At 42.2% G+C, this 12,561-nt stretch overlaps 2 protein-coding genes across 2 annotated transcripts in view; both read right to left on the minus strand.

Moving 5' to 3' along the window:
- Positions 1–7,831, minus strand: part of arb2a (ARB2 cotranscriptional regulator A) — a 150,186-nt gene extending 142,355 nt beyond the window's left edge. The window contains exons 1-4 of the mRNA XM_037481748.2: positions 7,726–7,831; positions 6,955–7,092; positions 6,523–6,624; positions 3,429–3,529 (exon numbers count right to left, since the gene is read on the minus strand). Coding sequence (XP_037337645.1) covers positions 3,429–3,529; positions 6,523–6,624; positions 6,955–7,057 — 306 coding nt within the window. The 5' untranslated portion in view covers positions 7,058–7,092; positions 7,726–7,831. The remainder of the gene's footprint in view (positions 1–3,428; positions 3,530–6,522; positions 6,625–6,954; positions 7,093–7,725) is intronic.
- A 2,598-nt stretch (positions 7,832–10,429) lies between these two features.
- Positions 10,430–12,561, minus strand: part of kiaa0825 (KIAA0825 ortholog) — a 95,998-nt gene continuing 93,866 nt past the window's right edge. Inside the window, exon 25 of the mRNA XM_062562377.1 lies at positions 10,430–11,320. Coding sequence (XP_062418361.1) covers positions 11,152–11,320 — 169 coding nt within the window. The 3' untranslated portion in view covers positions 10,430–11,151. The remainder of the gene's footprint in view (positions 11,321–12,561) is intronic.

Here is a 12,561-nt window from a genome sequence, read left to right on the forward strand (position 1 = left end):
CAGAAAAGTACAAAAAAAGTAGCAAAAATGTAGCGCAGGTTAGAAAAGTGTCTTCACTATTGCAAGGCAGGAAGCTGCCATTGGTCCTCCAGAGGAATGGAGGAAGGAAGGAAGAAAGGGGAATGCGATTGAACATTGGGAGGCAGCGACGATGGCATTCTATTCACACTGCCAGGGACCAACACACGAGCCGCGTCCCTCCCAGGCAGAACTGTCGCTAGCTCTCGGAGCGTCGCAGGTGGCAGGTTGATAGAGGGCATTTGGGTGTGCTGTGAAGTGATGTTGGCCCATAACAGGCCCGCCTGCATTGGCACTTATTCGTATAAACTCATTATTATTGTTATCTCTCTCATCCTGCTTGATACACAAAGGAAACGGCATAGATGGAGGAATTCAAGCACAAATATGTCTGCATGCGTCGGCCAGGCAGACACAGAAATATGGATACCGGCACGCCTGACACGCCGTTAAACACGCAAATAAAGGCTCTGACTAAGCAGCAAAACCCACTTTACCAAGCAAAGGCATGCAATTCACTGGCTGCATCTATTTATAATGGAGCATATTTCTTACCGGCAAAGTACCAATGCATTTGTACTTGCGAAGATGTACGAGAGCGGTACAATATTCATTTTCTTGAACCATCTGCGGCCTAAAAACAACCGATAGATTATACTGCTTATTCGTACTCCGTTCCTCTCAGCCGGTTAATCTCCTGCAGCACAACTCCCATAGTATCTATCCGCTGCTATTGAACAAGCTTGTGTCAACACTGATTGACACCGTTTCCTGTTTTGTTCTCTAAAAGAAGATTCTTCTGTCATTTTCTTCTTTTTTTAATCACAAGGGGAAAAGTATTTGCATACATTTGCTTGATGATTATTTATTTTCTCCAAATGTCTGCTCCCCTCTGATGTCTGAGTTCAGCTGGTTTAAATGTCTGTGTTCTTTCAGGGCCTCTTTTTGCATTCTACCAAATGTTTGTTTGTACCTCCTTTTTAGATGCTAGATAGTGCCTGAGCAGGCAAAAGAAAAGAGGGGAGAAAGCTTTCACAGAAGGCTGGCTCTCAAAGGAGCTTCTGTATACCTGCATTAGAAATAATAAAATCGCCCAGGTAATCCCACAAACGGGTCTAACACTTTGCTTTGAACTTCAAAGAACACACGCAATTAAAAGCAACATAGCAGAGGATGCAAAAAAAAAAAACTGATTACAAAAGAACATTTGTCTCATTATCTTAGAGCATGTTGCATGTGGAGGTGCTGTGGGAGGGAAATCGAGGTGAACGCTAGTATGTTGTATCAACCGATTTGAAGACTGAAGCTATTCCATGTCATAAACGTCCCAAAGTGGTTTTTTAGTGTCTGTTGTCACATTGCATCCACACAAGTTCCGCCTGCTCCAGTAACTGTAAAGCCCCAAATGTGCGCTGGCATCCGCATGTTGCAAAATCATGGAAAACAGTTGTTGATTGTCTTCAGGTTCAGTCTCAGACCCCTGCTCAGATTTCCAATGTAATTAAGGCCCAAGTCATGCCTCAACTAAGCACACTGGTAGGAGACATGGGAGAAAGCCACTGTGCTCAACCGCCTCAGTGGACCGTGACCTTTGAAGCACTTGTGAATCGTCCTCATTGTAATGCGACGGAGGCCTGGATCACAAGTTAGCCACAGTTAAAGCCATCTCCTGGCACTCGCATGTAGGGTGGTAAAAATAAAGTCACATTGCACGGTTCATCCAGTTTGTAGGAGAAGAAAGGGGCAATAGATCCACAGCCACTTTTAAAATCACAATTTCCATGTATGTACACATATTATGGCAATAAACGTTTCCTGATTCCTGATATCATACTTTTCTTGAGGCTAACTTAATTGATAAGAATGTATGCATTATGCTTCAGCCTATACCTTTTCATTCACAATGTATATTAGTTTGTATTTATCAGAGGTGTGGACTCGAGTCATGTGACTTGGACTCGAGTCAGACTCGAGTCATGAATTTGATGACTTCAGACTCGACTCGACAAAACGTACAAAGACTTGCAACTCGACTTGGACTTGAACACCGATGACTCGTGACTTGACTTGGACTCGAGCCTTTTGACTCGAGAAGACTTGCTACTTCCCATGAAAACTGGGGGAAAACATTTTCACACGGCCGCGCCGCTCTGTTTATCTGCATCTGTCAAAAGATGTGCGCCACCTGTATGCAGAGAGCGCGCGCTGCCTGCACGACATCCAATCACTGCAGTGCCACCTGGTTCTGATTCGACAGCATCTATACAGGCACATTGCAAGACAACCAATGAAGCGCAACAACGCGCCAGTTGGAAAAATGATACCGAAGATAGTTTCGTTTGGCTATAAAAATTACGAGGTAGTCGACAAAAAACGAGTTGCTATTTGCAAAACATGCGGGTCAAAGATTACAGACGGAGCTGCCACAACGTCCAACTTTGTTCGACACCTGAAGTTGCACAAAGAAAGGTAAGTTTTGAACGAATGCTTATCGAATGTACCGTAACTTACGAGCATTTTACCGTATCAACGAGACAGCTCGTTCATGCTTACAAAAAACGGGATTTTTGAACCCGGATTCAGACTCCGATGGAAATCCTCGCCAACGTTATGTCAACGTCCGTTTTAAAGTACTATAACACAGTCACAGTCGATCCACCATTACCCTTCCCTACGTAGTCTAGGTCTGTGAGGCAGCGCACCGTCACCCAGGGTTCCCCGTCCCCACTTTGCTTTAAAGCATATGACTTCGGTTTCTTGAGGGAAGGGCTTTTGAAGCAGTGAAAATATTCTTAACATTGCATGAACGGAAATGTATTATCGTATTCCTTAGTGTACAATAGACAATGAATATTAACACAACATTGATATGAGTAAAGAGTAGTTTCAAATAAAACATGTGGTTATAAGGGATTTTCTGTAATAAGAGGACTTGAAATGACTCGAAACTAAAATGGTAAGACTTTGGACTCGACTTGAGACTTGTTGGCTTTGACTTTTGACTCGACTTGGGACTTGCCTCATCTTTGACTCGACTTGACTCGGGGGCAACGACTTGAGACTTACTTGTGACTTGCATAACAATGACTTTGTCCCACCTCTGGTATTTATGCTTCACACATTGAATGCAATGACTAATTAAAAACAAAAATAAATGACAGAATTCCATTTAATTTACTTGCCCCAGATTATTTGGGAGAATTTTTAAGCAAACATGATTGCCAGATTTACTCTTCTTTACACTAATAGCATGACATAATGTAGCAGGTTCCATGTGTGTTCAGTGCTATTAGGCCACGTCTACTATTACTTAACAACCGTTGTCACATGTTGAAATGCCAAGTTACAAAAACTGGTCAAGATAAATCCAAATATACCCCAGGGGAAAGAAAAAAAAACACATGCGTTACCTCTCCAAGAGCTTCGTAGCGTTTCTGGTTCCAGCGGTGGAGATCCTCTCTGGCATTGAACACAAAGGGCTCTCCGGTTTTTATATGTCTGAGCTGGCCATCTGGGGGATAAAGATCAGTTAAACAACAAAAAAAAACAGATATGTACTGATAATGGATACCTGTATACGCAAGTTTTCCCCCACCTCTCCCTCCCTCTCCATCTAGTGGTCCTTTTACTTCCTTACCCACCCTCACTCAACCACTCCCATCTGGCAGGTGCAAGGCCGGTGGATGAAGCAGCGTTCTTCTAAGTCACGACTCCAACGGCCTTCTGCATAGTCTGGCAGGCCGGCGCTGGACAGCTGGTGTGGCAAAAACTCTAGTTCATTCGTTTGTTCCCTCTCTCTCTCTCTCTGTCTCTCTTTTCATCCCCCTAAAAGCCTCTCCCATGTCAATCGCTTTCCCCCTTTCCTTACTAGCTTACTCCCTGTCTTTTCCACCTGAAATCCCCAAGCACAAAGACTAAAAGAGGCGTGAAAAAAAGGTTCTCAGAAAGGGACAGAAAGGTGGCTTGGCACGCATTAGACACAACACCAACTGCTCCTTGCAGTTCCTTTGAGAGCGCGGCCCAGGCAGCAGCCAATGACCCTAACCAGCACACCTCAAACACACACTAGCAGCTCTAGAAAGGAGGACCAGGTGTGGTCAAACAGGAGGCATCACTAGGCTCGGATATGTGGTTGTAAATTGTTGCAAGAGGGAAATGCTGATATTGCAACACATAATAATTGACAACAAACAAAAAGCTTTTTGGGGACAATGTTTAAAGGAATTATTGTAATGCCGGGAAACAACTCCAGGTTTTATTTGATAAAAAAACATAAGACAGGAAAACGCTGTTCAGATAGGTTGCTTTTTTCTTAACAAACAATTACCCTTGTGTGGCTGTGGAAGCACTACGTGTATACCTTAGCAATGAGCCCATCGATCCTGCAGTTGACACAGAAACACAATAAAACACTAAACAGTGTTAAATTTAATTTTGACCTTTATGACTGCAGAATTTGTAAGAGCTAAACCACTGAAAAGTACACATACTTAACCCAAATAGCCAGGGGGCTCTCATACTTTCTCAATTATTGCACAAAGTGAAGAAACCCATCTCGGATGTAAATAAATATAATATCTTCCCAAGAAAAAGGAATGCATAAGCATTTTTTTTTCATCTCCTTCTAAATTGCAACCATTTTCAACCCTCTATCAACGCGATAAATCTTACATTGCCAACCCCACTCTTTATTCCACAACTTGCTTTCATAGTTTCGTGTTAGAAAACGTGTAATCCTGGTACTACCTTTGTCATCATGTTGCATTAAAAAGCAGACGAGCACCTGAGAGGTAGAGCAGGGGACGAGTGAGAAGTTATGATGAACCCGTGTGCTAAAAAAGTACTTTGAAGAAAATCAATTATGCATTCATGGAGGGGCGAGGATCTAAACACTACTGCCTAAGAGAAGGAAGACACGAGCTATAATGAAATCTCACTGTAAGAAAGGCACTGTGTGTGTGTGTGTGTGTGTGTGTGTGTGTGTGTGTGTGTGTGTGTGTGTGTGTGTGTGTGTGTGTGTGCCTGTGCATGAGGGAGGGAGAGATGAAGTGTGTGTGAATGTGAGCTGGGGGGGTGATCAGCTCCATTGCCTCCCCCAACACATCCTCTCAGAGGAATAACGTTTTCTCAACTTTTCTCCTCTTTTCTGTCATAATTAGCATTCTGTTCTCAATTTGGCCGCTTAATTAGGTGTACATAACCTTGGATTTCCAGTAATGGAAAACTGGAGGGCTAGCGAGATGAAGCCATCATCTTCAGTGATTAAGATACCTGCAAACTATTGTACACAGCCTCGTCTGTATTCACATCATTACATGGTCAAATTAACATTTTTGTTCCACCTGTCTTGTAGCCTGGGTGTAGCTATTCAAATGCCTGCAAGCCAGAGCGACGGTGAAATGCTGTCCTTCCAAAATTGGCCTGAGTGGAAATTGACAAGACGTACAGATGGGAGTCTGTGCATGTGTGTGTGTGTGTGTGTGTGTGTGTGTGTGTGTGTGTGTGTGTGTGTGCGTGTGTGTGTAGGGGGGGCGTTTCTTCGGGTTGGTACTTTGAGCGGGAGATGCGCAGAAATAGAAATAGAGAGATACAGGGAAAAAAAGATGGAGAGACCGAATGTGTTCATCCCTCCATGAGGAGAATGATCTGGGACTTGTGGGTGGGGGTGGCGGATTTGGGGGCAGGGGGGGGGGGTAAGTCTCTGCGTCTCTGTTCTTAGGCACAGCGAGGTTATGCAAATGCTCCGTCAGGCGGAGGGCAAGGCTGAGTAGGTTACTGACGGGCCGTAGAGTACACAACATGTCCCCCCACTCAGCCAGCCAGACAGCCAGCAGAGACACTGACAGAGAACAGAGGGGCCAGGGAGACACAGAGAGACAGAGAGACACAGAGAGAAAGGGGCTACAGGGGAATACTAAGAGTCAAAACCACCACCCCATTCAAACGCTTTCTCCTTCTCTCCACCTGGTTTGGACAAAGCAGGCCGAGATCATCCTGAGGAGACTTTTACACCACCTGTACCCACGCACCCCTCCGTGTCCGCTGCCGCTCGTTCCAAATTCAGAAGACAGTTTAAGTCAAGACTGTCTTTGGAATTCAAAGTGGAAGCCACTAACTTTATAGGCTTTAGAGTTTCTCAACCTCGGGGTCGGGACCCATCCAGTGGTGACAGATTAATCATAAGGGTCACAAGATGGTTCATACTCTCAGTCACTAACAACTGTTCAAGTGAAAACATTTCAAGAGGGGAAATCACTTTTTGGTGGACATTTTAAAGCTGTGAACAGGGGTTTCTTCATTTAAAGGAGTCAAAAGCCTACACAATTGGGAAGTACAGGTATGGAGGACTTGTTTTGTATTCAGAACCAAGCTCCATTTATGAAGTTATGTGTCCTGCAGTTTGAACAACATGTGAACTGTCAGCAGTGCTGTTCACTTAAGAGTATCTAGGATTTGGTGACGTTTCTGTTTTAAAGAAGAAGGAAGACTAAAATATCCACTTACATTCATTGAAAGCATATTCAAACTCCTCCAGTGTTTTGGGGAAAGAGAAAGGAGGTTCATCTTTCTTCATCAGTTCATCCAAGTCTATTCTCGACAGCAAATCTGGGGAGAAAGAGAAAAGACCGAATCAGAGGTGAGCGTAAACTAAAAAATGCACATTCCTTATTAGCAATATGACATGGGTTTGTTTCTTCCACATTTATACACATAAGATTGAACTGTGTTAGGGGAGGGGGACAATGTTTTGGGATTTCACATTGGTGTTGTTGTTTGAGAGGATCCAAATGTCTAAGGCTACGGAATAATGAGGCAACAAGTTAAACAAAAAAATAAGACTAGAAACAGGGTGAGATCTTAACTTAGGTCAGTCATAGCAAACTCAACATGGCCTAATCGTGTTTCATGTCCGTTGAAAACCTTTATTTTGTTTACCTTTGAGTGCAGTAGTTTTCTCTCTGTCCTCCTGGCCAGCTATCTGGGCCATAGCGATCCACAATATGTACAGCTCAGGTATGGCAGCAAGGTGAGAGCGCATTGGTGCCCCCTTCCCAAAGATCACTAAGAAGCATCCTGTCACACACAGGAATTCAAAAAATGAGAAAAATCCGCATCTACAATTCGTCACAGTGGGTCACGTGTACCAGGTCATGTGATTCTCTAACGCCTCTGTAGCTTCTTAATTGACCGCAGGATAGACGTGAAATTGAATCCCAGCTTGTGGGACCTGCTAAGGGGCAGTGAGCCAAACGTTACGTTACTGCTGGATCCTTAGGGCTTCGAGCTTTAGGGCTTCGAGCCTATAGCGTACCGTATTAAACGGAGCGGGGACCCGCCACACGGCGATAACACACAAACACTGCTTGTCTACAGTGTGCCTCAGCAACATGTAGCTGCTAGCAGCTGAATTCATCATGCGAGTTATTATTTTTTTACTTTTAAAGCGCCTCCACGGGCACTAAGACGTTAACGTCGCTCTAGTGTTTCGTGCTGTTCCAAACAACTCGCGCAACGTGCGCAGCCGCTTCTCTTTTGGGAGCCAATGCGGGCGGGCGGGCAAACGTTACAGCGAGACGTCCGTGCGTTTGTTTCACGGAGCGTTTTGTCCGGACGAAGCACGTGTCTGGGAGGAACCGCGGTTTGCAGTGGGTGCACGCGGGCATGCATGTTTGTTTGTTTGTTTGTTTGTTTGTTCGACTCACGCACCACCAGTGTACGCGACTGTCCAGTCGTCGCTGCTGCTTCCTTGAAATTTGTTAAACAGGAAGGACTCTGAGCTCTGAAGCGCGTGGAGAACGTGAAGCTTCCGGGTTACCGGGGCAACGGACTGGATGGGATATTTAAAGAGGCAGTAGCACAGGAGTCTAAACAGATGTTGGGATTTCAACCAGCCGGCTTTGTTTATTACATATGGAATTTAGGAATGTAACGAGGTAACAAAGTAGTTGACAACGTAAAGGTTATGGTACTTAACACGTTTGTTTTCCATTGTATGCTACTTTTAGTTTATAGTCCTTCTAATTGTATTGCTACTTTGTACTTGAACGTTATAGTCCACTGCATTTAGACTTACTGGATACTTGATTAATAATCTAAATAATTTGTATATAAATATATTACATCTAAAAAATATAAACATTTAAAAAAAGATCATGATGTTGTTTTAGGTCACATGGTAGGCTTTTAAAACATTTTTGTAGAAGGTAGCTGTTTTTACTCGTGAAATTATTTACGTTATAAGAAATGTTTATATTTCAAAATAAGATTACTATAAAAGATATGATAAGTCCAAGTTTACGTACTAATATCCAGATATTAAGTATTTAGTATTTAAAAGCTTACCTATGGCTTTAAGGATCTAACTACCTCCCCCAAAACAAATATTTGTTTACATGAAAATCTTGTCACAAATGTTTTTATGATCTGTGTCTTTATACAAACCACATGATGCACTTATTGTGTTTAATTATGACCCACGTCTGAACTATAGTGAAGATGATGAATATGTTTTACTCGCTTAAATATTATGTGTTCAGTAAATACACTAAATGCAAGCATTATGTCAATCTTGTAAAACATTCTTTAAATGTATCAATATATAATAAAATATAAACTCCTTTGCAGATCGGTTTAAATGTGGTGCACAGCATCTAAAATAAACTTGAGTCCCTCATGAAGGGAAAAGATACATTATTTGTTTTACCATCATAATAGAAGAAAATAAGGGTTGGATCAAGCTGGTAGGAGGACTGTTTCCCTCCCCTTTGGCATAAGGAAATCAGTCTCCTCTTGGGAGAAGCTGTTATGGTGGTTCTGAAAGAACTGTCAGAGGGAAATGGAACAGATCATGTTACTTTAAAAAGGAAAGAAAAATAATTTGGTTGGTTTCATGGCTGACACAATACTGCCAGACTCACTGATACTGTGCCACAGGTGACTTATGAAAAACCACTTGCACCAACCTTTCCACCTGTATCATGCACCTGCAACTTTACTTTATGTTGTATTTTTTTGGGATTTACAGAAATAGCCTCCTGGTTAAACTAAAGCTGCATGCCCTACTTCTGGACGGCCTCTAGAAGTTGGAACTGTTTCTCAGGGGAGCTGAGCTACCCTGTTTCCTCAAGCAGAGCGCTGGAAATGCACCAACTGGAGACCCAAATAAGAAACCAAGATGACATATTTTGACATTGATATCCACTGTGTTTGACATGATAAAGGAGATCCTTTTTGCTAACCTAATACTCAGAGCAGCATTGTAGTCATTTGACTTTTCAATCATGTAAACTAAACACAGATACAAATTTGATTTATTCCACCTCAACTTAACAAACAAAAAGTTTCTCATGTATAGCGGGAATGAAAAGGCTCCAAAGGAATTGTCATATGTTTGGAAAAGTGGTGTCATTCTTGATTTGATATTTAGTGAAAGATGAATTGGGACTTGTTCGAACTTGAATGCCAAATAGAACAGACTTTGACATGAAAATGAAGTGAAACCAGGGAACAAAGCTTTGTCCTCCTGTAATGTTACCTCGTGGGCTCACCACATGCTGACACATACAAATAAAGTCAACTTGTTGTCTGCAGTAAGACTTTTCTGTGGTCTGCATAAAGAACTAATACACCGAGCGTATCAATTGAAATAAAAATCAGAGTAGTCTAAATACTGTGACTGTTAATCCTGAGCTCCGGGACTCAAACATGTTTATGTGGGTTCAATAATCCTCAATTGAATACTGAATCCTATTTTTGAAGCATTCTTTGTGATGAATCATTCTTTGTAATGATTTGGTATGACAGTTGTCTTCTGAAGTTCACCCAGTGGAAATACAAATGGTTAAGCCTACAGGTGCTTACAGGAAGGAGAAAGACGGATATCTAAACATTTGCTTCACAGAAAGTAGCTATTGAAAGAACAGTTTGGCTGGACAAATACTTTTTCATGCAAAAACAAAATGAACGTTTTAATTATTATTATTGTAATTTCAAGAGAGTACATTAACAAAGACAAATGCAGATTTCTTACTTTTTAGCCTTTGTTTTGCACCACAGGCAGAATTTAGTTATTGAACACGTTGTTGTCTTTTGTATTTTCCAAGTGGTTTGGCAATTGCAATCTAGCCCCATTTGCTTTAGAAATCTAGTCAAGAAAAGGAACATCTCTCTCTCTCTCTGAAGCAAGAAATGCTTCCTGCTCTCAAAGGAATTGCTCAGAGTGCGCAGTAGCCGCTGTGAGCTGAAACTATTTTGTTGTTGGTGAAAAGAGCATCATTTGCGTTGTTAAACCTAATTTGAACATGAGATATAACACAAAAAGAAGAAAAAAGGTAATGCTTACCTCATAGCCATGAATCATGTTTTATTGAATGCATAGAAATTATTGACAAATTGAATTAGCATGCTCGAATGTGGAGTAACAATATGATTTTATTTTCATGTTTAATTCTCAAGCATCCCATGTCATAAATAAATATGGACAAAGTTGGAAAAATATACTCAATAATCCTATTATACATAAAATAAATGTTTTCTCAGTTTGCAGAAAACAGACTGATATACTATAGTAGGGCAGCTTAATGGAACGCAGTGCAATCAAAACATACATCGTCCTGCTTTCCAACCGTAATACTTGATGTTTGCTTTCAGGAACCAGGAGAAGTTATGCTGACACCAACCTCTTTACACTCACTGTCTCAAAAAAACCTTCAACTACCAACAATGATCACACAGACCCATCTTGTCCCATGCAAACAAATCCAGTTCCCCCATTTCCCAGAACTGATTTCCGGAGATGCGCTGCAAAAAGATGAAATGCGCCATATGCAGCAAAGGAAAGCACAGCGAGTTTGTTTGAGACGTGTGTACAAGGAGGGAGGGAAAGTCTCCCGCACTCTTTTTATTGTTTCACAGTTTTTTTTCCTGCTCTCTCACTCATGTTTTCATGCACACAGACATGCAAACATGCTGCACACAGCGCATGTACAGCACCAATTGCACACACAAATGTGCACACACACACACACACACACCATTATCCTACTACCTTGAGAGCTGCAAGTGAGTGTGACTGGAAAACATTTACAACATGATAAAATGTCCTACTGCGTGGCATATTATTGGGCAGCTCTTTTATCCGAGTGTTGAGCTTCCCTCCTGGGTCTGCTCTGCCAGTGTCTCGTCGGCTTTGGGAGGGTCCTGTGGTCCCCGGCTGCAGCAGCAAACAAAATGAGCTTTCTGAAGTTCCTCCACCATGAATTTCTCCCCATCTTCCAGCTCGGCATCGTCCTGCATCTCCCACCTGGAAGACAAAGTGAGACAAAGCGTAAGCTTAAAGTTATGTTGAGCATCTCCCCTCTAGCTGTGTATCACACAGTGAAAAGAGAGAACCCACAGGCCTGCTACTCGGCTTGGGCTCAACACAGAGTTTGGAGTAACACGTTATAGTATAAATAGTTTGACACACACTGGAACTCTCTGAGGCTCCAATGGCCACACTTTCACTCTTTAACTTGTCACATGGGAGTCTTCTCTGCTTTCTTCTCTCATGCTGTGTGAGACAGTATTACAGCAGGCACTGCTGATGTGATCAATCATCTGCATACTGGCTAAGTTTACAAAGGTTGAACCAACCCTGTCCAGTTATAAAATGTTCAATCCGTCTTATATCTTAAACCGTCTTGTTTAAATGCATCTACAGTATGTACCGTCACATATTTAAATTTGTCAAGCTCCAAAGTGCATGTGCGGCTTCAATATGAAGACATCAAGGGCAGTCACATTGTAATTCCCGCTGAGTATTTCGATGAAATCTCTTGCGAATGACTATGGTCAATCAAATCCATATGGAGAGCTGGCTGAAAGCTGTCTTTGAGCTGCCGCATTACACTCCCTCCACAAGAATTATCTCCCACTGTCCAACTGCAAATGATTGCATTTTCATTGCAATCTTGCCGTCTCCTTTTATCCCACCTTCCCTCACTGTATCTTCAAACATGAACCATATAGTTCTGTGTGTGTGTGTATGTGTGTGTGTAAGGCGTAAGTGTAAGGAGGAAGAGGTGCTAAAACACCAAGTATTTCACGCAAATGTTTCATGCATACTAAGAAGCGGGCCTCACAATGCTCTCACTTTGATGAAATTTCCGCCTCTGTCACAGCGAGCATTCTCTTTTCTCTGTTTCCAAACCACTGGGAGTGTAGTAATTACTGTCTGTAAGGGGGGGGGGGGGGGGGTCTGTTATGGAAATATGCAGATTTTACACTGTTTTCTTCCATTGCAGAGAACTTTGGTCAAGAGTCTTTATTTTTAGTAGTATTAGTAGACTCTGTTGAAAGAATGCTGATGACTACTATGGGCAGACAGATTACACCTGCATTGTTTTTTTCAGTGACAAAAAATTAATATCAGTTCCACAAAATATCCATTAAGGGATACGAACCCTCACACAAACAAAATAATACAAATGTCACACACAGCGTGCCAAACAAAATCAGGAAGAGAGTGACGGCGAGCAGACAGCTTAAGGAATGGCGGCCAAT

Source organism: Pungitius pungitius, chromosome 5 (genome assembly GCF_949316345.1).
Source record: "Pungitius pungitius chromosome 5, fPunPun2.1, whole genome shotgun sequence".
NCBI classification, from domain to species: Eukaryota; Metazoa; Chordata; class Actinopteri; order Perciformes; family Gasterosteidae; genus Pungitius; species Pungitius pungitius.